The 23,499-nt window shown below is 36.4% G+C and overlaps 1 protein-coding gene and 1 long non-coding RNA gene across 2 annotated transcripts; one reads left to right on the plus strand and one right to left on the minus strand.

Moving 5' to 3' along the window:
- Positions 1-1,216: 1,216 nt before the first annotated feature.
- LOC126723146 (uncharacterized) lies at positions 1,217-12,919 on the minus strand. Its single transcript, XR_007654175.1, has 2 exons — positions 11,966-12,919; positions 1,217-1,477 (listed from the first exon to the last, which is right to left on the minus strand). It is a non-coding gene; the product is annotated as an uncharacterized LOC126723146 (long non-coding RNA).
- Positions 12,920-17,649: 4,730 nt separating this feature from the next.
- On the plus strand, positions 17,650-20,443 carry LOC126723142 (MATH domain and coiled-coil domain-containing protein At3g58260-like). Its single transcript, XM_050426431.1, has 6 exons — positions 17,650-17,816; positions 18,922-19,048; positions 19,136-19,305; positions 19,393-19,678; positions 19,778-19,938; positions 20,137-20,443. Exons 1-6 carry the CDS (start codon positions 17,696-17,698, stop codon positions 20,295-20,297), a joined length of 1,026 nt encoding a protein of 341 aa, XP_050282388.1. The 5' UTR covers positions 17,650-17,695; the 3' UTR covers positions 20,298-20,443.
- Positions 20,444-23,499: the final 3,056 nt, after the last annotated feature.

The following is a 23,499-nucleotide window of genomic DNA, read 5'->3' on the forward strand; positions in this document are numbered from 1 at the left end:
CTCTCTCTCTCTCTCTGCCTTATAGACCTTCTCTCTCCCTCTATCTCTTGTTCTCTCTCTATTTTTTTTTTTTTAATGAATGGTAAACTTAGTGCATTTCAACCCTATAAAAACAGTCGCATGTTGCGAATGCCATCCTAATGGCTAGATGTATTGTATCCAAGCCATGTTCTTATTGTAGTCACTTTGGTTTTCACGTTTAGCGGCAAAATTAAAAAAACATAATTGATACAATAACTTAGTATAAAAATTCAAAAACTTATATGAGACACGTGACACAAAATTGAGAATTAAATTAAGAATTTAATTAGATTTTCTCTGAGCTTTACCCCTCTCTCTCTCTCTTTCTATATATATATATATATATGGATGAAAGTTCCTTCAATTCAAATCACATGATATATTTTATAATTACGTGAACGAGTGCTTAAGGAGAAGAGATAAGTGTTTGTCCAAATAATAACACCACTTACTTCAAGTCAAGCCCCACACCTATGATCCATTTTGAAGGGAATTCAAACCCTGAATGTGAAAGAGTCTTGGGCTATATAATACGGTCCAAATACAGTGTAATGAATCATATTGGGCCAAATTCCTTATAATTATTGATTCATTGGGTGTTATTTTTTGGCAAACAATATATTATTTGTAAACACTCATTTGATATTTCAATTCGTGACAGATTGAGATCATTTTGAGAATACTAATGGAGCCAGTATAGTTTTGTTTTACAATTTTTCTAAAAAAGTGTAATTATTGATTCATTGTGTGTAATCTTTTTGGCAAACAATATACTGTTTGTAAGCACTCATTGATATTTCAATTCATGGCAGATTGAGACATATTCATTTTTTCGTGTTTATGTAATGATATTAGTACATTACAAATTTGAATTACTTTGATGACAAGATTTATTTTCTATTTTTCTATGGGGATGTAAAAAATTGATAGTTTATTTTTTATTTTTAATAAATAAATTGAAGAGCATTAGAGTTATTGCTTAAAGTTCAATTCGGACAAGAATTTCCTCATCTCTTTATTCCAATGCAAAAACAAAAAGTGCACCCTTAAAATAATCCCATTTAAGTTAAAAATTAAGCCAAATTAAGAACTACAAAAACAAAAAGTTATATTTCCCTTTGTCATAGTTACAACAATATCTTGTTAATCATTGAACACTATCAAAAAAATTAATCAAATTGGGTACAAAGGTGTGGAAGCAGAATACTAGTTCCATTCTTATTATGTCACAAACCATTTTTTTAGTACTCATACATAAATAGTCACTTCAAGTGACATCCAACATTAACACTTGGACTTAAACAAAATCCTCTTATGCTTTGCAACTTTGTTCTTTTTGCTACCACTAGGCCTTGGCCTTGGCCTTTCCCTTGTCCTTCTTGCTTCCACTAGCGCTATTCTTCTTTGTATGAATTTGACTTGATTGTTGAGTACCCATACATGATTGCCAAGTACCCTATATAACAATACAACCACAATATCAATGCATTATTTTGAGGGAGTGACAATGGACATTCATCCATGACTGTGACATAAAATTAACAAGAAGATCAATAAAAAGAGCTTAATGAAAAAAAGAAAAAAAAAAAAAAAAGAACACCTTGGTAATTGTTCCCTCAAGGCTAAACTCCCCATCCATTAGCTAAATTGTTCTCTCAAAGCTAGATATTTTTACTAGTCTACTTTTTTAAATAAAACAATATAGATAAAAAAATAAAAAATAAAAAAAAATAAAAAAAACTAGTAGGAAAAACTTCAAACAAAGTTGGACACACAACCAATAGCCCAACAACAACACTTAAAACAACCCTCTTCTATGTCACTGAAGTACAAACAGCTACATTTGCAACCACACTACACAAATACAAGTCCAATAGGCAATCAAACCCCAAGCCTGAAAATTAAACCAAACCAAAAAATTGCAAAGAATAATGATGTTAAGAAACAACAGAAAAAAACTTCAGCCTGGCTAAATCCTACTCCTGGGCAATGCCTACACAAGTGAATCCAATGAGAATAGTAATGCCACGTTCAAAGAGTTTGTGAAGGACATGAACAAGACGAACTCAAATGGCGAATCATTTGAAGGTTTCTGCATTGAATGCTTCCATAAGGTGCTGGAACCATTTAGAAGAAGAAAATTTGAAAAAGAAAATGTTACAGTTTAAACAACTAAATGTAATATAACCACAACTTTTTAAAATTTTCTTATGCAATTTCTAATTTCAATTAGTTTATATGAAAGCACACATAAACCCAGCCATGAAAATTATTTTTAAGTAATTGCAAACCCATCTAAAATCCTACCAAACAACGAAAACCCATTAGAACATTGGTCATATCTCTCTTAGGCAATTCATCAAACAATTGTATAGCATACTCAAAACCAGTTTTGATCAAATGGAAATTTCACCACAGCCAACACTACCCAATCCACCACAGGTCTTGAAACACTTGGATAAGTGTAAAGTGTAACGAGTAAGCTCAAAAATTAAATCTAACAAAAAAATTGCAAAAATTCACATATGGAGATTGAGATTAGAAAAACAGAGAGTAGGGGAAAAAAAAAAAAAAAAAAAAAAGCTTACCGATGGCAAGACAAGGTATTGATTTGATAGGTGTGAATAGTTTAAGGAGTAAATTGGCCAATATAAAAAGTTCAAGGGGTCTTTTGGCTAATGGTTGAAAGTTTAGGGGAGTGTATGAACATTTTTCCCTATACTTAATACTAAAAAGGGGTAATTACAGTAAACCCACTTGTGGTTTAGCCTAAATTCACGTTGTCTGCCTGTGATTTGAAAAGTGTCACTTTGCCCACCTGAGATTTGCACCGTTAACCTTCTGTAACCCACCTCTTGATTTGCCGTTAAAAAAAAAAAAAAAAAAAAAAAAAAAAAAAAAAAAAAAAAACTTATTTTTAGACAAAAATAAACATAACTTTGAATCAAAAGGATAGGGTTTGAAAATTTTTCAAAAATGGATGAACATTGAAAATGAAATTTCAAACCATTACAAATAAGCACTTTGCCTTCTTCCTCTAAAACAAAATTATACATAAGCAGAAAAGTTTCAACTTTCAATCCTCAATCATCAATCCCTTGTCATCATCAATCTGGTGCAAGGGGAGGATTTTTGCACTTCTCACTTCAATAATATCATTAAATTAAGATTGCAAAGCTTTAGCCATTTTTTGTTTCAACCATATCGAAAGGAACTGAAACTATGTTGCTCGTGCCTAAGCCAAGAATGTTGACATTTGGTTTGGCTGGATGATGTCCTAGCTGAATTGGAATATGATGTAACTTGTGGTATTTCATTGTAGTTCTAATGAAACACAATACCCAACAATAAAAAAAAAAAAAAAGGCCCCACCTAATGGTTAGATCTACCAATTTGAGCTAAAAATTTCCACTAGAGGTTACCAATTTCATTAGAATACAAACCAATCTCAACCATAGTCGTAACTTCAATGAACTCTTCTGAAAGTTCAAAAAACGTGTACAAAAACACTTTTGAACGTTTAGACCCCCAAAAACCAATTTAATCAACACAAGCAATATGTTAAACAACTAGTGTGCGGAAACTTAACATATGCTATAACATGGAATTGATTAAACAACTATCTAAGCCACAACAAAATAAACCACAGTAGATAATGTAAAGGCAGAGATAGAGAGGAAGGAAGATGCAAACACAGCGATAACACCAGATATGTTATCGAAGAGGAAACCGAAGACCTCGGCGAAAAACCTCTCCGCCGCCCTCCAAGCGGTAATCAATCCACTAGAAAATACAGTTGGGATACAAGGACAGCAATAGACCCTCCAAGCCTAATCTACCCAATGCACCTAAGCCCTCCAAGCTTCTTGCTCCAACGAGGTTGCGCCGAACCTTTTTCTTTTCTAGCTTTCCGGATTCCGCTACTACACCGTAGCATCAACCAATAAAGATTGGCTCCTTCCTAACTGCTTCCCAGAACTCCAAACGACTGTCTCACAGAGATGATAATGGTGAGAACCAGGTTTGGTATAATGGCCTCTCAAGGATTTGACAATGGAGAGGAAGAGAGTGAGGGATTTTGATGAGACTCTAAGGTAGAGATTGTGGGTAAAACAATCTGGTTTTTCTTTAGGGTTTCTCTCTCAAAATTCTCTCTGGAAGCTCTCTTTCAATCGTGGGTTAAAAGGGTATTTATACTGGAGTGAAGAGGAATGCGAAACGTCAGGTTTTTCCAAAACAGGGGTGGCTCGCGGCTTGACCTCGCGGCTTGACTAAGTCGCGAGTTCCAATCGCGAGTTAACCGTATGGCCAGTTGTCCTGTTTTGTCCTGTAGTGCTCCAGCTAGCATGACTGTTCATCTTCCAGCATGCTTGGCACGTGTGCGTCTTCTGGCGGGTTGAAGCCGCGAGTCCACCCGCGAGTCCCAGCCGCGACACTCTGTTTTTTTGCACACTCTTGAGCAATCTTCACACTATCTCACTCACTACCCTTACAACAATCCCACCTAAATACAGGGTTACTAAATGCTGAATTACAAGCAAATTTGGCACGGAATAAAGCCAATTAGATGGTTGAATAAATTCAACCTTACAATCTCCCCCTTTGGCTATTCCGTGACAAAACCCTAAAACAGACTCTAGACTTAACATGTGAGTTGGGAACAGTTGATCAAAACTCACTCACACCTAACTCTAGAAGCTGTGAAGCACTTGAATCATATGAACATAAACTCCTGAAACACAACAATACACCATGATCATTGTAAGCAGAAAATTATAAATGCATATGAAACAGGCAAAATGAGATCAAGCATAAGATGGAGTTAATGAACAAACCATGGCTTGATCAACCAAGTGAACACCACAAAGTAGTGATCACAGTGCTCATTCACACTTGGAATGAACACAAGAACATACAAGTTAACATGCACAAGGCAAGACACTTGTATGCTCAACACTCAACCAATGCATAGCACACAAGGCATATGCATCTAGGAACAATCCTACAAGGGCACAAGAGTGACAGTACAACAATCACAATGCAGAACATTTAGATTAAGGTACTGATTTCAACATAGCATAAAGGCTGCACTTAAGTATGGTACATACCACAAGGCCTACAAAATATGCATAAAACAATAACCCTAAAAGCTTACATAAGCATATGGGTACAAACCAACAAAAACCTGAATAACATCATCAAACATATATTAAAGTTTAAACCAAGAGTATATGAAAAGAGTTAGAAACAGTTATACACCAAAACACAGTGTATCTAAAACCATAAAAACACTAAAATACCCAAAACATAAACATATATAACCACATTACTCCCCCTCAACTAATTACTCCCCCTTAAGAGCTGCTTTTCTGCTTCTCAATCATTAATGAACTTTCTCCCCCTTTTTGACATGGAATGGCCAAAGGGTCACTGGTCATGCTGAGTTGTGAAGCTGTCAAGTGTAGCAGCCAAGACATCAATCTGGTCTTGCATGGCTCTCATCCTGTCAGAATGCTCAGTCTGGACTGCCCTGATCCCATCAAGCCTTTCCAGAATGATCTGGAAAGCATCTGGAGGTGTGTCTGCAGAGGTTGAAGCTCTGTGTCTTTTGCCACTTCTCCTAGGTGTTGAAGTTGATGCAAGTCCAGCTGCTTCTGCTTCAGTCTCCATTGGAGCAGCCTCTCCTTCATCACCTTCATCTTCTTCTCCTGGAAGCCTGACACTTATCCTTTTGCAGGTGAGCTTGTTGATTGTAGAGGGTGTAGACATTGGACTGATGTCTTGAGGGATTGGAACTCCTTTACTCCTAAAAATCCTCATTAGCAAACTTGGAAAGATCAATTTAGGCCTAGAGGTTGTTCTAGTCTCATCCACAATGGTGTCATAAATGTGGGAACTGATGTCTATGAAGTTCTTTTCTTTGAGATCCATCAGAAAGACTGCTCTAGCACAGTTGATTGTAGTCAATTTCCTAATGGGATAGAGGTTAAACATCATGATTATGGTAAGGCACCTCATGTCCACTGGAAAGGCAGTGGTATTCAAACATTTTCCCTCTCTCTGCCCACCTATCCTTTGTTGAATAGTTTCAATGGACACACTCCTATCCTTGTAATTGATAAATTCTTCATCATCTAATCCTTCAAGTCCTAATGCATCATCTATGACATGAGCATCTAAGACAAATTCTTTACCCCTCACCTAGCAACTCAATTCATTATCCTTTATCACAGCATTGGAGTAAAATTCCCTTATTAAGGGTTCACACACAACAGGGAAACCACCCAAAAGCTTTTCCCATCCTCTTCCTTCAAAACAACTGGGAATAAAAGTTTGCCTTAAATCTTCCAAATCCACAAATCTCTCTTGAATGATTCCTGCATTCAAGAAGTTATCCTTGTATCTCTCAAAGTGGTGAACTGACCTAAACAATCTAGGATCCATCTTAAGTCTTTTGTCAGCCTTCTTCGCAGTAGATTTCTTCTTCTGAGGTGAAGGAGCCATCTGTAACTTGACGATTTTGGGCTGTAAGAGTGTAACACAAGAGATTGGAAAAGGGAGCACGGAGTGTTTGGGAGGAAGAGTGTTTAGAGAGAAGATGAACAGTCACAAAAATTCGAGGGAAAAACTGAAAAAGTTTAAAAACTGCTCCTGTTTCTGCAAAACACGCGATTTTCGCGACTTGATTAAGTCGCCACACAGTCGCCAGCTCAAGCCGCCAAAGCACTCAAGAGGAAAATTTTGAAAAATTTTTCTAAGTGTTTTTCGCGACTGGAAGGTCTACCCGCGAGTGAGTCGCAAGCTGAGCCGCGAAAATCTCTGAGTGAATCTCGCGACTGGACCTTCCACTCGCGAACAAGTCGCCAAAACTGACCAGCGAAGATGCGACTGAGGCTCGCGACTTGACACACCCGCGACTGAGCCGCCAAAACAGGGCAAACTGTATTTTTGAAATTTTCAGATTTTTCAGCAAAACACTTTCCAAAAACACCTAAAACACTCAAAAATCTTTTTGTGCTTGAATTAACGAAGATTGAGCATGTGAAAACACATTTTATCAAGTACAATCACACAAATGAATATGGCATTTATCGAACATAAACTTGTGTGTTGTGTGTGGATATCAACAATGAGATAGTCCTTTGTCTAATGTGAAGCTTCAATGATCAATTCAACCAAGGCATACACAATTAGCACTAGATCATGTGACCAATCTCAATTATAGAAATATGAATATATGACTTCCCACACAACTTGATAACATAACTTGGAGCCTTTCATTTGACTCCACTTTCAGCCATAACATTTGATCTTTTGAGGCAATCATCTCTCATTGTGAGAGGGATAGACAACACTTTTCTTTGAAGAACAGGCCTTTGGCCTTTTTGAAAGAAATTTCACTTTTGATATAAGGTCGCTTACCCTTTTTCCTAGTCAAATACTAAAATGTGCGACAGGCTTTTGCAGCTCAATATCTCTTTTCATTTGGAGATTTACATTTAGTGAGCTCTTTTTAGCAAAAAAAATAAAAAATGGGAAGAGATATAGACACAAGTCTATGCATGTTTCAAGATCAACATAACCATTCACTAATCATTCATGACAAGTTCGAAGATCTATTTACAACAATCACATAGATTTCAAGATTTTTCCCATAGTGATATGAGTGCATGAAGACAAGCAATGCTCGAAAATGCACAAAGTCATTAGCACAAAGGTACAAGGCAAAACGAGTCTTAAGACAAAACTCAACAAAGTCGATCAAGCTTTTTGATTTTCAAATTTTTTATGTAATTTTTGGATTTTTGACTCAAGAAACAAAAAGATTGATAAAACACAATTAAGAAATATTCACAAGAAGAATAATCAAACAACCAAGAACAAACACAACAAGCATACCAAACAAACATAGTCACAAAGCATAGGAAGTATTAATGCATGGACATGTTGTAATGCTTATGCATGAGTACCCCTTTTCACCCACACGTCACTTGCGTTTGGGGTGATTTCCTTAAAGGATTGGGTACGGGAGTTAGGGCTTTCAAACCTTCGTGAGAAGCTTTCCAAACAGTTGGTGAATGCACCAATCATCTTCATCACGTCCATCATTCCGGGATCTCCATTTTGCTCTCTAGGTTGATCCCCTGCCCAAGTTCTTCTATCAATTCTTGGTCCTCCTGACCTTTGAGGAGTAGCACTGTTCTTTGCTCTCAGCTTTTGGCAATTTGGTCGAGTGTGCCCTTGAAGCCCGCAATAATGGCACACATACATTCCTCTAGGACCTTTTTGTGGTCGAGGACGTGACTTGGCACGAGACTCAGACCTGCCCACATACTGATTACGATGATTCAGCATCCGTTGGTTCACCACATTCTTCTTCTCCTCCACCTCGAGCTTCACACCAGTAGGGTCAGCTATAACTGGATCTTTGGCTTTGACAAACTTCACTTCTTTGGTGACATTTCCAGTTGAGCTACTTCCTCCGGTAAATCCCAGTCCGGATTTGTCTGAGAAGCTCTTTTGAGATGATATAACATCATCTAGCTTCTTGGTGGTGACCCTCTCTATTTTTGCATTTGCTTGAACAACCTCATTCTCAAGGAATCTTACTTTAGTGTAGGCTTCGGACAGCTCACCATTAAGAGTTTCAATCTCGCATTTGGCCTCCTTATAACGGATTAGGAGACTTTTGTAGTCCTCCTCAGCCTTCTTCATCTTTCTCACAGCAGCCTTGGCCACCCTTGTGTATTCACCAGACTTCTCCAAGAGTGAGTTGTAATTTTCTTGAAGAGTTGCTGTGCTTTCTTCTTCTTCAGCTTCCGATTCTTCAACAATTCCCAGTGAGTCATCCTCACTATGTTCTCCAAGGTCTTGAACAAGCAAACTCAACTCATCCGACGACTCAACATGAGCAATAGTCATGAAAGCTGAATAGTTCCCCTCTCCATCACAGCTTTCTTCAGATTCTGAGTCGGACGAGTCTGAATCACTCAAGGTCGTGGCATACACCTTGCCTTTTGATTTCAAATAATTAGGACATTCCCTCTTGAAGTGTCCATGCCCATTGCATTCAAAACAAGTGACACCTTGTGTGGATTGGGATTCTTTTCCATCTTTCCTTTGGAAATCCCTCTTCTCCCTTCCAGAATTTTGGAATTTTCTCTTATCATCAAATTTTCCATTGTTTTTGAATTTCAAAAACTTTCTGAAATTTTTAACAAGATAGGCTACATCTTTGTCCACCATATCTTCTCCCGATGTGCCTTGATCTTCCACCTTCTCATTAGTGGTCTTTAGAGCAAGGGATTTGCCCTTCCGTTGATTTGGCAGCGACATCTCATAGGTCTGTAGAGAACCAACCAGCTCCTGTACCTTGATGTCGTCAAGATCCTTGCTCTCCTCAATGGCTGTCACTTTGGCACGGAAGCTTTCCGGCAATGATCGGAGGATCTTCCTTACAATCTTAGAGTCCTCCATCTTCTCCCCCAAGTTAAACTTGCTGACAACCACTTCATTTAGCTTCCCATAGAACGAGTCGAAAGACTCATCCTCACTCATCTTGAGCTCCTCAAACCGAGTGGTCAGCATTTGTAACTTGGTATCTTTCACCTTCTTCGTGCCTTCATAAGTTGTTTCCAGAATCTCCCATGCATCTTTGGCAATAGTAATGTGAGAAATCCTGTGAAATTCATCTGGAGACATACCACAGAAAATAGAATTTAGTGCTTTACTGTTAGCATTAGATGCAGTAAGTGCTGCCTTATCCCATGTGGATTTGGCTGCTTCAGGTTTGGTCCAACCCATCTCAACAGCATCCCACACGGATTCATCAATAGAGCATAAAAAGGCTCTCATACGAACCTTCCAAAATGCATAATTACTTCCATCAAAATATGGAGGTGCATTAAGGGATTGAGACCTATCCATCTCAAAAGAAAGGGAGTCAAGGATCACACAATGGTAATGAAACCAAACAGCTGTGTACCCGCTCTGATACCAATTGAAAGTTCAAAAAACGTGTACAAAAACACTTTTGAACGTTTAGACCCCCAAAAAACCAATTTAATCAACACAAGCAATATGTTAAACAACTAGTGTGCGGAAACTTAACATATGCTATAACATGGAATTGATTAAACAACTATCTAAGCCACAACAAAATAAACCACAGCAGATAATGTAAAGGCAGAGATAGAGAGGAAGGAAGATGCAAACACAACGATAACACCAGATATGTTATCGAAGAGGAAACCGAAGACCTCGGCGAAAAACCTCTCCGCCGCCCTCCAAGCGGTAATCAATCCACTAGAAAATACAGTTGGGATACAAGGACAGCAATAGACCCTCCAAGCCTAATCTACCCAATGCACCTAAGCCCTCCAAGCTTCTTGCTCCAACGAGGTTGCGCCGAACCTTTTTCTTTTCTAGCTTTCCGGATTCCGCTACTACACCGTAGCATCAACCAATAAAGATTGGCTCCTTCCTAACTGCTTCCCAGAACTCCAAACGACTGTCTCACAGAGATGATAATGGTGAGAACCAGGTTTGGTATAATGGCCTCTCAAGGATTTGACAATGGAGAGGAAGAGAGTGAGGGATTTTGATGAGACTCTAAGGTAGAGATTGTGGGTAAAACAATCTGGTTTTTCTTTAGGGTTTCTCTCTCAAAATTCTCTCTGGAAGCTCTCTTTCAATCGTGGGTTAAAAGGGTATTTATACTGGAGTGAAGAGGAATGCGAAACGTCAGGTTTTTCCAAAACAGGGGTGGCTCGCGGCTTGACCTCGCGGCTTGACTAAGTCGCGAGTTCCAGTCGCGAGTTAACCGTATGGCCAGTTGTCCTGTTTTGTCCTGTAGTGCTCCAGCTAGCATGACTGTTCATCTTCCAGCATGCTTGGCACGTGTGCGTCTTCTGGCGGGTTGAAGCCGCGAGTCCACCCGCGAGTCCCAGCCGCGACACTCTGTTTTCTTGCACACTCTTGAGCAATCTTCACACTATCTCACTCACTACCCTTACAACAATCCCACCTAAATACAGGGTTACTAAATGCTGAATTACAAGCAAATTTGGCACGGAATAAAGCCAATTAGATGGTTGAATAAATTCAACCTTACATCTTCAAAGTGGCAGAGAGGTCTGTCTTTTCTCGAGACCCAGGGGCACCAAATCCAACACCACCACTCCCACAACACCCTCAAGCCAACAAACCAAACCCCCACGCATGCGTTCAACCAGACGCAAACAAACATTTTCTAAAAATAGAAAAGAAAAAACGACACAAACAAACACTGCCACGCCATCACTGTCAGCTTGTCACCATTAATTCCGAATGAACAAAAACCCAATAAAATAATTGAGGAATTGCCTCTATGAACAAACTCCCAGATCACGAGCGGCTGGTCAAGTACAGGCTCTAATAATAATCAGTAGCATAACACAAAGTATAAAAGTTTTTATATTTTAAATTATTTTTTTGTTTGGTTATTCTGTTTTTGCTTTTGTTGTTTTTTTAATTACACTACATTTAATTTGTTTTCCTCTTTTAAAATGGAGTTACGGTGGTGGGTGAGTAGTGTTACATTTAAATTTAACAAAAGCCTCACTTTTGATCTTAGTTTCTCATCTTTTTTTTTTTTTTGGGAGAGGAGTGAGACATAAAAAGTGAGCAAAAATATATTTTTATCCTCATTTGTAATAGAGGTGGGTTATGGAAACCTAACGGTGCAAACCTCAAGTGAGCAAAGTTACACTTTTCAAACCATGAGTAGGTAATGTGAATTTGGGCAAAATCACAGGTGAGTTTACTATAATTACCCCTAATAAAAATAATACATATTAGAAACTAATAGATCAAGGTGCTAAGGCCACAAAATGGCCATGTTACCTATACTTGACCTGATGGCTTATCAAGATAAATATTTTAAGGGCAAATTCCATAAACATACCTTGAGGTTTGGCTTAATGCCAACCAGGTCCAACACATTCCAAACCAAACCAATTTGGTCCCTAGAGCCAATTTAATCCTAGACATTGTTAGCCACATTAGTTTTTCTCCCTTCTCTTCTCCGTTGGTCTCTTCTCTCTTCTCCTTCCCTCACTCTCTTTCTCCCTAACCTCAGATTTGCCATAGCCACATGCAAACAATAACCCAATTCTACTCATACCAAAACTCAGCCAACTCCACAAAAACAAACCCAAATCCAAAAAATCAAACCCACCACCGTAGCAAAACTACAACCATAGCCAAACCCACCGTAGCAAAACTACCACCATAGCAGAAACCACAACCACCCCCACCCTCACCCGAACAAAAACTCCAACCCCATATCAAAGCCCACCACCATCAAAAACCACCACTGACCACAATATCCAAACAACCCATAACAAATCCAAACCCATATTGAAACCCACAACCCCTGGCCACAAAACCCAAACAATCGACAACAAACCCACCACATATCAATACGCATAGCCACTCCCAAAACAAATCCACCACCATCGGAACCCACCACCATTGAAAGCCCAAATCCAAAAAAACCCACAGCAAATCGAAACCCACCATTGGCAACCCATAGCGAAGCCAAACCACCAGCCCGCACACACCACTTCCTTTGCTTAAGAGAGAAGAGATAGCTAACCCAAACCACCAACCCATCAAGGGTTAATTTGGCCAAGGAAAAAAGAAAGAAAAGAAAATAGAACAAGCAAAGGAAAAAGAAAATAGAAAGAGAAAGTTAGAGAGAGAACCATCTTGGTTGTAGCTTGCAGCGACTATAGCTTGCCGATGGTAGCCATGAGATTTTGGGGATTAGAGTTTAGGGTTAGGGAGAGGATGCGAAAAGGTTGAGATGAGAGATCAAAGAAGAGAGAGATGAGAGAGGAGAGAGATAAGAGACTAAAATGACTAACGAACTTAAACGGCGTGTAGGGACCAAATTGGGCTTAAGAATGAAATTGGTTAGTTTTGAAAAGTTATGGACCTGGTTGGTATTAGCCCAAACCTCAGGGTAACCCATATTTCAAAATTCTTCAACTTTTAAGTTTTCTTATTTACTTATTATGTTACTGCACACAATTGGCATGTGAACAAAATAATAAAAGAAGAAGATGAGAAGAATAGGAAGCAAACACAAATGATGAAGACGAAGACGCAGCAGCAGTTGGGGAGAGGGTGATCACCGACTTGAAAATAACCAGATACATGGTGATGAGTGGCAGAGATGACAAAGACCCATGTTTGAATTTTTTTTTGCTTCTTCTTGTCCGGTATTGATTATCAGCCAAAACGTCTGATTTTCACTGGTACATTTGGTATAATTCGGTACTAGTCGGTATTTTGAGCGGCATGATATGGAGGTGTTTCTATTCCAATTAACTAACTAGTAGGATAAATACTAGTTGTATCGGCTGATACGGTATGGTATTCACTCCTCTGGTAATTACACCTAAATATATTAATAAAATTTCTTTTAGTGATTTGCACTAAAAGGAGGTGACACAATGTAGAAATTTCTCTAGCACGTTTTCTTGGAAAATTAAGTCCTCTTAATCTAGAGAGTATATCGTTGAGCTTTTTATTATGTAGGGTAGTTAATCCATCATGCTTCAATATGGTGAAAGCAGTTTGCACCTATTGTGGCTGGATTGGTACAATTTATTATGCGAAAATGCCAAAACAGCCATTTTACTTGAAAAATAATACTTTTAATCAGAGTTTTAACTTCGAATTCATTCGTTTTAACTTTGAATTTGATCGACGAACTATCATTTTGAAGGGACTTTCTTGGTATTTAAGATAGATAAAAATTATCTCAATCGGATGGTTGGTTCAAAAAGTCAACTTTTTGACTAATCTCGGTTATTGTTTAGTCAATGTTGTCCAAACTTAGCCAGAAACGGCAAGTTTGAGATTTTGGACTCTTGGGTTATTAAAATGATTTGTTCAAACATTTAATTAGGATAAATAGGATTTTTTTTTTTTTTTTTTTTCATGTAGTTCCCTACTTTTTTTTTTTTTTTTGAAAACATGATTTTCAACCTTTTAGGGCTTAAACCAGCATTTTGACACACAAATTAAGACTAGAAAAAATACGGCAATAGAAGACACGAAGCAATTCAAAGGAACATATATGCCTAAAGTTGAAATTAAATCAAAAGATCAATGTAAAGAGACAAATTATAACCACATTATCCAAATGTATCTCAATACTCAAAATACCATACATAAGAGTAAAAGGTACCCAACAAACTACAATTAGATCCAACAAAATATAAAGAAAACAAAAGCTAACTCCCCCTGAATCTGTGCAACTCTCCCTGTCACTATGCATATCCCTTAACTATAATCCTGAAATTGCTCTAAATCTCCCCTTCAGAACACAGCTTTCTATGCATCACTATTTGCCCCTTTTGTCATGAAATGACAAAGGGACTCAAGTTGATGATCGATCATAATAAATGTAAGGTTGAATTTAATCAACTATTTGTTGGCTTTATTCCGTGCCAAATTTGCTTGTAATTCAGCATTTAGAAACCTTGTATTTAGGTGGGAATCACGTAAGGGTAATGTATGAGAGAGTGTGAAGAAAAGCTCAGAAGTGTGCAACTCAACTCAGCAGGGCCTTGCGACTAGATCTCGTGATTGGCTCGCGGCTAGCAAGTCGCCAAAAGAGGCACACATGTGAAGCATGCAAAGGAACTGAAGAGTCACACAAAGGAGCTGAAGAGTCACACTAGCTATTGCACTACAGGACAAAAGTCCTAGGCTAGCCAGGCAGTTAGCTCGCAACTTAGTCCAGTCGCGAGGCCAAGTCGCCAGACCACTACGTATGGGAAAAACTGACCTTTCACATTCCAAACACACACCAGTATAAATACCCCTTATACCCATGAAATGTAGAGAGTTTCTAGAGAGAATTTTGAGAGAGAAATTCTAGAGAAAAACAAGATTAACTCATCCACAATTTTCATCCTTTGATTCTCCAAATTCCTCTACTCTCATCCTCTCCATTGTTACATCCTTGAGAGGTACATTGGCCAAAACCTTTTCTCACCATACCCATATCAGTGAGGAGGCTATTTGGTGCTTGGGAAGCAGTTAAAAATGGACCAATTGATATTGGTTGATGTTATGGGCTATAGTGAAATCCGATAAGCTAGAGAAGACAAAGGTTCTGTGTAATCTCATTGGAGCAAGAAGCTTGGAGGGCTTAGGTATAGTGGGTAGATTAGGCTTGGAGGGTTTTCTACTTTTCATGTATCCCAACTTGATTCTCTAGTGGATTATTGACCACTTGGAGGACGGCGGAGAGGTTTTACGCCGAGGACTTCGGTTTCCTCTTCGATAACACATCACTGTGTTGTTTTTGTGTTTGTATTTCTCTTCCCTTAATCTTTGCCATTTAATTTCTGTTGTGGTTGCGATTTTATTTGGTTTAGATTGTTTTATCAATTCTATGTTAAGCTTATGTTTTTATTCCACACATACATTATTTGATAATAAGCTTGAATTGATAATTTGTAATTTGGGAGTCTAAACGTTCAAGATGTTTTACACACTAATTGAACATTCAATAAATAACATCCTCATGAAGTAGTTCTCCAATATCATGAACTGTAAGGAAAAGAGGGTTTTGATCTTTTAGGGTGTGTATTGTTTGGAGATGAAATAGGGAGGATGGAAAACTTTGGAGAGAAAATAGGAGAGAAAATGAATTTATGTGTTGTTTGGTCGGGAGGAGGGGAAAGAAAACTTTTGTGTGGGGCCCAGGCATTTTCCACTTGGGCCCACAAAAACTTTTCTCTCCAAAATGTAGAGAAAATAGGGGAGAAAACATTGAGGCCCATATTGGGTGACAAAAATACCCTTACTTTTTATTGCTTTCACCTACCCCTCTCACTTTCCCACTACCTATGACATGATTAACATTTTGCCTCTTCATCCTTATCTCTTTAGCATCTTCACAGCACAATAACATGAACTCTCTCTCTCTCTCTCTCTCTCTCTCTCTCTCTCTCTCTCTCTCTCTCTCTCTCTCTCTCTCTCTCTCTCTCTCTCTCTCTCGGTGCCTTGTCCTCATTATATTCCTCATTCTATTGTATTAATCTATGGTTTGTTGTTGTTGTTGTTTATTTTTATTTTTTTGTCGTCATCATTGGTTTATCTACCTTGTCATATAGATATAGATATCTATATATATATATATATATTTTGAAAATATCCTCCCAGTTTATGTAACAATGGTCACGTGGATAATTTCTTTTTTGTTGTTGTTGAAAATGTCTTCCTAGTTAACGCATAATCAATTTTTGTTGCCCATAAATTTTAAATTATATATAATAATAAAGAAAATAATATAAATGTATATGTATTTGTGTTAATTTTTGTATTATTTAATGAGTGTAAATATATCTATTTCTTATATATTATAACAAGGACATAATAGTCAATTTATATAAACTACATTTTCTATCCTCTCCTTTTTCCCTCCAACCAAACAAAAAAGTTTTCCACCCTCCCACTTTTCCACCCCTCCAACCAAACACACACGAGGGAAAACCAAATATTTTTTATCCTCTCATTTTTCTATCCTTCCACTAATTTTCCATCCTCCCACTTTTCCATTCTTCCAACCAAACACACTTGCCTTTGGATTGTGCTGAAAAAGATTGACCAAGCCATCAACAAATAAGTATATGTCCAAAAAAGGAGCATAGACAAGACAAGAATAAGGACCAATCCCAAAATGTAAGGTGTATATGATATGCATGTACTAGCCTATGTGAATGAAAAACAAGGAGCAAACACACAAAATCAAAATAGGCACAAACAAGCATGTAAGGCATGAAGGCAATGGCATGGAATAATAAGAGGAAATTGGCTACCAATTCAACAAGTGAGGGTTCACCAAAAATTTTGGCCTAAATATACTTTAAAATACCACAAGGAGCCAACATCAATATCACAAATCCACATATAACCCAATTCAATCAAGAAATTAGAAGGACAATGACAAATCCAACTAAAACTAACCAAAACCCAACCATGGCTGATGCAATGCATGATTCAAAAATGGGAAAGATGGATTAGGATTAGCTTAAGATGATGTTTGGAATGGATTTGAGTTGATTTTGAATGAATAAAAGCAAATTTGAATATTGGGAGTAAAAGGGGAGATAACAGATGAGTTGGACAATTGAAGGACAATTTAATTGTTTAAAATAATAGTTGGACATAATATTTTATTGAAGAAAATATTTTAATTGCCAACAAAAGGAAAAAAACCAACAAAAAGACAATTTTTCTTTCTTTCTTTCTTTTTAGGGCCATTTGGGTCACTTGATTTTTTAGGGTCATTACTCATTGGTTGAAATGCTGCATTGGCGAATGTTTTTTCTTTTTTCATAGGGTTATAGACAGTCAGTCCAGATTGTGGGGACACTAAATTTTTTTTTTTTTTTTTTTTTTTTTTTTTTTTTTTTACTTTCTTTTTCCATCGAGAGTATTGATATTAGTGGACCATAAATTTAGCAATATGACTGTATAAAAAACTACTTTATTTACATTAGCTTGTCACTTTACAAAATTTAGCTTGTATTTAAAAGTAATGTGAAACAGTCAAAAGAAATTTTTTATTAAAAAGCTGTGTGAACACAACAATTTCCCTCTATCTTCTATGTATAAAAAGGATGCAAATTATCAATATTTTTCTCAAAAAGAGGATTTCCAGAAACCAGAAAGTTTTGAAGTGATGAAGTCTGGCGACTCTGCTACTACCAACTTCTGCGACGAACTCTGTGCGTTCTCTTTTCCCTCCCCTTCACAATTATCAAATTTGAGTCTATTATGCTCTGTTTCTTTGTTGTTTATTTCATTTCAGTGTTCATAAAAGTACATCATGAATATTATTTATTTTTCCATATGAGTTAGATGAATTTCCCAAATTCTTTTCTAAAAAGAATTAAGCAATTAGAATAAGTTCGATTTTTTTTTTTTGAATCAGTCTGTAGAGCCCACAAATATTTTGCTGTAGTTGTATGTGATAAACATTAGAATCGTCATAATTGAAGTCGGCATCTCAAATGAGAAGTATATGATAGTATTTTGCTGGAAAATAGGTTGGTGCCTACTAAGACCTCTCTAAAACCCCGCAAAAGTAGAAGCTTTGTGCACTGAGTACAACGTTTTTAGGTCTTTTCTTACTGCTTAATATTTGTAGAAAATGGCTCAATTTAGGATTAATAAGCACTTTCTAAATGTGTTTTGCACTTCACAAAGTTTGTCATGTCCAAACGTGACATTTAGATTTTATCACTTCAATTAAATCATTGTATTTTCAAGTTGGATGATTGGGATCCATTTAAGAAAAAGAGTCAAAGTGGTCTTTTAAGTATCCATATAGAGGGGAAAAAGGTTTTCGTGTAACAGGTCTGCAGTTGTCAATTTATGATCCCAAAATATTTTATGTTTATTTGTATGACATTTCCAAACTTAAAATTAGATTCTATCACTGTACTTCAATTAAATCATTGTATTTTCAAGTTGGATGATTGAAAATCATTAAAGAAAAAGTTTGTCCAAACTTAAAACTCAAATACTGGGCATTGTAGAGGGTGCTGGTACCACTGGACTAACAACTTGAATCCCCCAAAAAGAAGTATGTATGACTCCAAATATTTTTTGTAGGAGTCTTGATCAAGTAGAGAATATGTGTGATAGATTACAAAATGACATCTGCTGCATTTGCATGAACCAGTACTGCATTATTCATTTTAAAATTTCTTTGAGTTCAATGATTCTGCTTTAGGACTGCTTGTTTGAAAACATTTCCGAACCCCAATCCATATGTCATTACCCAATATTTAGAAGATTGCCTTTTAAATATTCCTAATATATTTGCAGCAATCTCAAGATCAAAAAGACATTTACCTCCAACTCATTACATGCTTAAAATAGAGTCATACTCTATACTGTCCGAGACTGTGGAAAAGTATGAGTCCGGTGTTTTTGAAGCTGGCGGGCACAAATGGTGGACTCTAATGCTCTACCCTCTTAATTATTTTTTCAATTAAAATATAAATGTTTTCTTTGTCAAGAGGTCTGTCTTCTTTTACAGGAGGTTGTCTCTCTATCCAAAAGGAAACAAAAAAATGAATGGGACTGGTCATATCTCTCTTTACTTAGCAGTTGTAGAGACAGAAAATCTTCCTCTTGGTTGGGAGATTTATGTCAACTTCAAATTGTTCGTGTTTGATCAGATTCAGGACAAGTACTTGACCATTCATGGTTTGCTCTCTCATAATTGATGCAAATAAATATGCATGTATGTATAATGGTTTCGTAAATTTATTTTCTGTATCATCTTTTGTCCAGATGCTGATGATAGTTCAATTAAAAGATTTCATGACATGAAGACTGAATGGGGCTTTACCAAATTTCTTCCCTTGGATACTTTCAATGATGTTTCTCATGGATACCTTGTCAATGATTGTTGCCTATTTGGTGTAGAGGTTTTTGTTCATAAACATAGTGCCAAACTGGAGTGTGTTTCCATGACAAAAAAACCTGATAATTGTACTTTGACTTGGAAGATTGAAAACTTCTTGGCACTAGATGAAGAATCTTATTCTCAAGAATTCACTGTTGAAGATTCACAATGGTATTTTTATTACTGGAATTTGCACTTCTATTGTTATTAAAAGGAAAGTTAATTTATATATTTATCAGCATTATTTTTAATTCTTTTTGCTGAATCCAGGAAGATACTGGTTTATCCCAAAGGAAATTCTAATGGAAAAGCCAAAGCGATTTCTGTCTACCTCTGCTCATGTAATTGTCTTCTATCGGATCTCAAATATTTTGCAAAATTCAAGCTGCGAATAAGGGACCAAATTAACAAAAATCATGTAGAAAAAACAGGTAAATCAAATATTTTAATCATATTTTAGTTTCAAATGTTGGGGAAATATAGGCTCCAGTGGGGGTTTTGTTTCTCAATTTGCTTAATATTCTACCAGAGCTATGGTTAAACCTGAGTTTCCTCATTATATATGTGTTTCCTGTTCTCCTTCACTTGTTTTGTTCCACTGTAAACTTTGTTTCGTTCTCTTTTTTCAGCTAAACATTGGTTTTCTAAATCATTGAAAGCTGGGGGCTTTTCACAATTTTTGCTTCTAGAGAATCTCAATGATGCATCGAAGGGTTTTCTGGTGAATGACACTTTAATTGTGGAAGCAGAAATTATGGCTGTGTCCAACATTAAGCTGTTCGCACAGTGATGGTGCCTACTATTTTTCATGGAACCGCATTTTGTAAGATAGGCAGATTTTTTTTTTCTTTTTGGAGACTGGGAGATTATCCTTATTGCAGTTGTAGATATAATATCAAATTTGGAATAACTCATATATTTGTCATGGTTATCGTAGATTGTGCATGTTATGTTACATGAATGTTCTGACTAATCTCTTTAGCTCCTAGTGTTTTGCATGCATATATATATATATATATATATAGAAGGGTACCGATCAAAAATATATATAGAGAAGGTTTTTATTTTGTTTTTTTATTTTGTTTTTTTTTTTATGGTTAGTTGTAGAAGGCAAAATCCAAGTAACTCGGGGCAAGTTTAGGCCGTGGTTGAGCTTGCAAAAATTCAGAAAGTGAGTCCCGAGCTTGCCTGTAGACTGAGTTAATGGGGAAGACCTAAGATGAATTCCAAAGCTTGTTCCTTCTAAACCAGATCGTCCATGAAATCATAGCAAAAAGATCAACGTTGTCCTGGATTCCATAACATAATGTACTAACTTTGAAAAGCTATCAAAAATAACATTCAAACGAAAGTCCCACTGGGAATCTCTTCTCCAAGCCTCTTAAATACCTGGCAGGACCACAATGCGTGGAGGGCATCTTCTGGATCGCGATGGCACGTCATGGGTTGGATCATCAAACACAGTTCGGTGAGCAAGGCTAGCCTTTGTGGGAATAGCATTTTTGCAGGCTCTCCGAATAAAATTTCTAACCTTAGCTGGAGTTGAAAAGCCCCAAATATTCTTCCAGAAAATTCCTGTTTGTCCTGTGATTGCAGAATTGGGTTGTAGCTGATGAGATTCACTTTTAACTTTAAGGAACTGATAACCCGATTTAACAGAATAGAAGGTCTTTAGCAGTTGGAAAATTACTTTCAGCAATACTTGGTGAATTGTAGTGTTTTTCCCTAAAAGTTCTGAATTTCAATTTTAAACTTCAAAATTGCTTTCAGCTTTAAGTTCCCTGTTAAAATTCTTTAGCCAAATTGCGAAAACGTTGGCAATTAGAGTTTTAACACCTTAAAACACTTCTTGACCCCTCCAAAAGCAAACCAGACACAGCCAAAATATTGTATATATTCTAAAAGGAAATCAAAGTATATAGATAATGTCTTGAAAAACTTTGGTATGGTGTCAAATTTTAGTACTTGTGCATTTATTTATTTTCTCAATTTATTCTTAAGTAATCAAGCTGTCTATTTAAAAGACCCCCCACCCTACTCATCACCGCGGACCAGCAAACCCATCAAGACCCAACGAGAGCCATAGTTACAACTTTGACCCACCTAAGGCCTAATTGAACAGCAGATATCTCGCCCTCCCTCATCAAAACTGGCAACAACGGACCCATGGCCATCTCGCAACACTATCGACAAATCCATGACCCTCCAGCCATATTGACTACTTTTTGCAAATATCTTTTAATCTACAGTAAGCATAAAAAACAAAATACCCTCTATATTTTAAGTTATATGTTTTGGAAATCAATTATTTATTTATTTTGAAACTTATACTCCTTTCTAAACATTTTTCGGAATTATTTTTATTTTTATGTTTTATATTTTAATCTTTTCCTCTTTAAACTAAATCTCGGTTGGTCACTTTTAGAGCATTTACATTAATCTCCTCAAATATTTAGCTAAGCTAATCCAAAAAAAATTATTTTTGCTTGTTTAGCTATCTATTATTTTCATACACATATATCATTCTCAATATTTTATCAACATTAAAATTTAATGTACTGAAGATAGAGGCTTATTACATGTAGAGATGAGACTATCATTTTTAAAAACTTTAGTTAATTTATTGAGGTTGATACATGCTTGTATTCGGTTGATGAGTTTAGATAAATTTTTGTTGAAATATTAAATTGGTGAAACTGATGTGAATGCCCTTACAATACACAATTGTCCTTCTTAAGTGGCTATAGAAAATTTTCTTTAAAAGAAAAAAAGTGGCTCTAGAAAATAGTGAACATTATTATATATGCCAATCACTAATTTGGCCTGAAAAATGTACCATTATTTTTCTATGTATCTACAAATTTAACTAGATAGCCTTGCTTCCCTTCACTTCCAAGTTCAAACCAAAGACTATTTAGTGTGTTTAATTTTAGAGTATGTTTGTTTGGAGGTGAAATAGGGTGGATGAAAAACTTTAGGGAGAAAATGAGGAGAGAAAACTTTTTAGAGGGTGTTTGATTGGGAGGGGGAGAGAAAAAAAATGTGATGGGGCCCGAGTGTTTTCTCTCTGAGCTCACCAAAATGTTTTCTCCCCAAAATGGAGAGAAAATTGGGAAAGAGAGTGATTTGTTATATGGAAAAAAATGCTCCCAGTTGCTTTTCTGGGCAACGTTGGCTTTTAATTTTTTATCTTTTGCTTTCCTGGGACACTTTGCCCCTTCTTTCACTTTTTTTTTTTTTTTTTTTTTTTTTTGATTTCTTAGGGCGTGGGGTGACAGTGATTTGTTTTCTTTTTGTTATTTTTTTTTCTTGTTTAACTAGATGTGATTTTTTTTTGACATGATTTTTATTTTTAATAAATTTGGGTGATTGCTTTTTTTTTTTTTTTTGTCACTTTCTTTTTTTAATTGGCCATTATTTTTTAACAAGGGTATGTGAATAAATTTATACAAACTAATTTTTTCCATCCATCCACTTTTCCACTCTCAACTAAACAAAAAGGAGAGAAATTAAAATCTTTTCTATCCTCCCACTTTTCCATCCTCCTATTATTTTCTATCCTCTCACTTTTCCACCCCTCCAACCAAATGGACGCTTAAGATGCATTGTAGTATAAATGCACTTTGATTTCCTATGATATGTTTAGTGCTTTGGATTGTTCCAAGGTACACATGACCTTTGATTTCCCTCTATAAATATAGCCATGGTAATTGATATAAAGTTCTTTGCATTGTTGCCAAGTACACATGCCATTTGATTCCTTTGATTTCTATCTATAAATACATGTCTTGCATTGTTATTTTTCGCTCATATTAGTTCAATATATTGCTATCTTTTTATAATAGATATTTCATGTACGTTTTTAGACCCCTTAAAACACAAGTTGTTTAACCTAGTTATTTAGCTAAGTAATTACTTAGATAAATTATTTAGTTCTAAGTTAACACATTCGAATCATATCATGTAAATAATGTGGAAATATAAAGAACACA

This window comes from Quercus robur, chromosome 4 (genome assembly GCF_932294415.1).
Source record: "Quercus robur chromosome 4, dhQueRobu3.1, whole genome shotgun sequence".
Classification (NCBI taxonomy): domain Eukaryota; kingdom Viridiplantae; phylum Streptophyta; class Magnoliopsida; order Fagales; family Fagaceae; genus Quercus; species Quercus robur.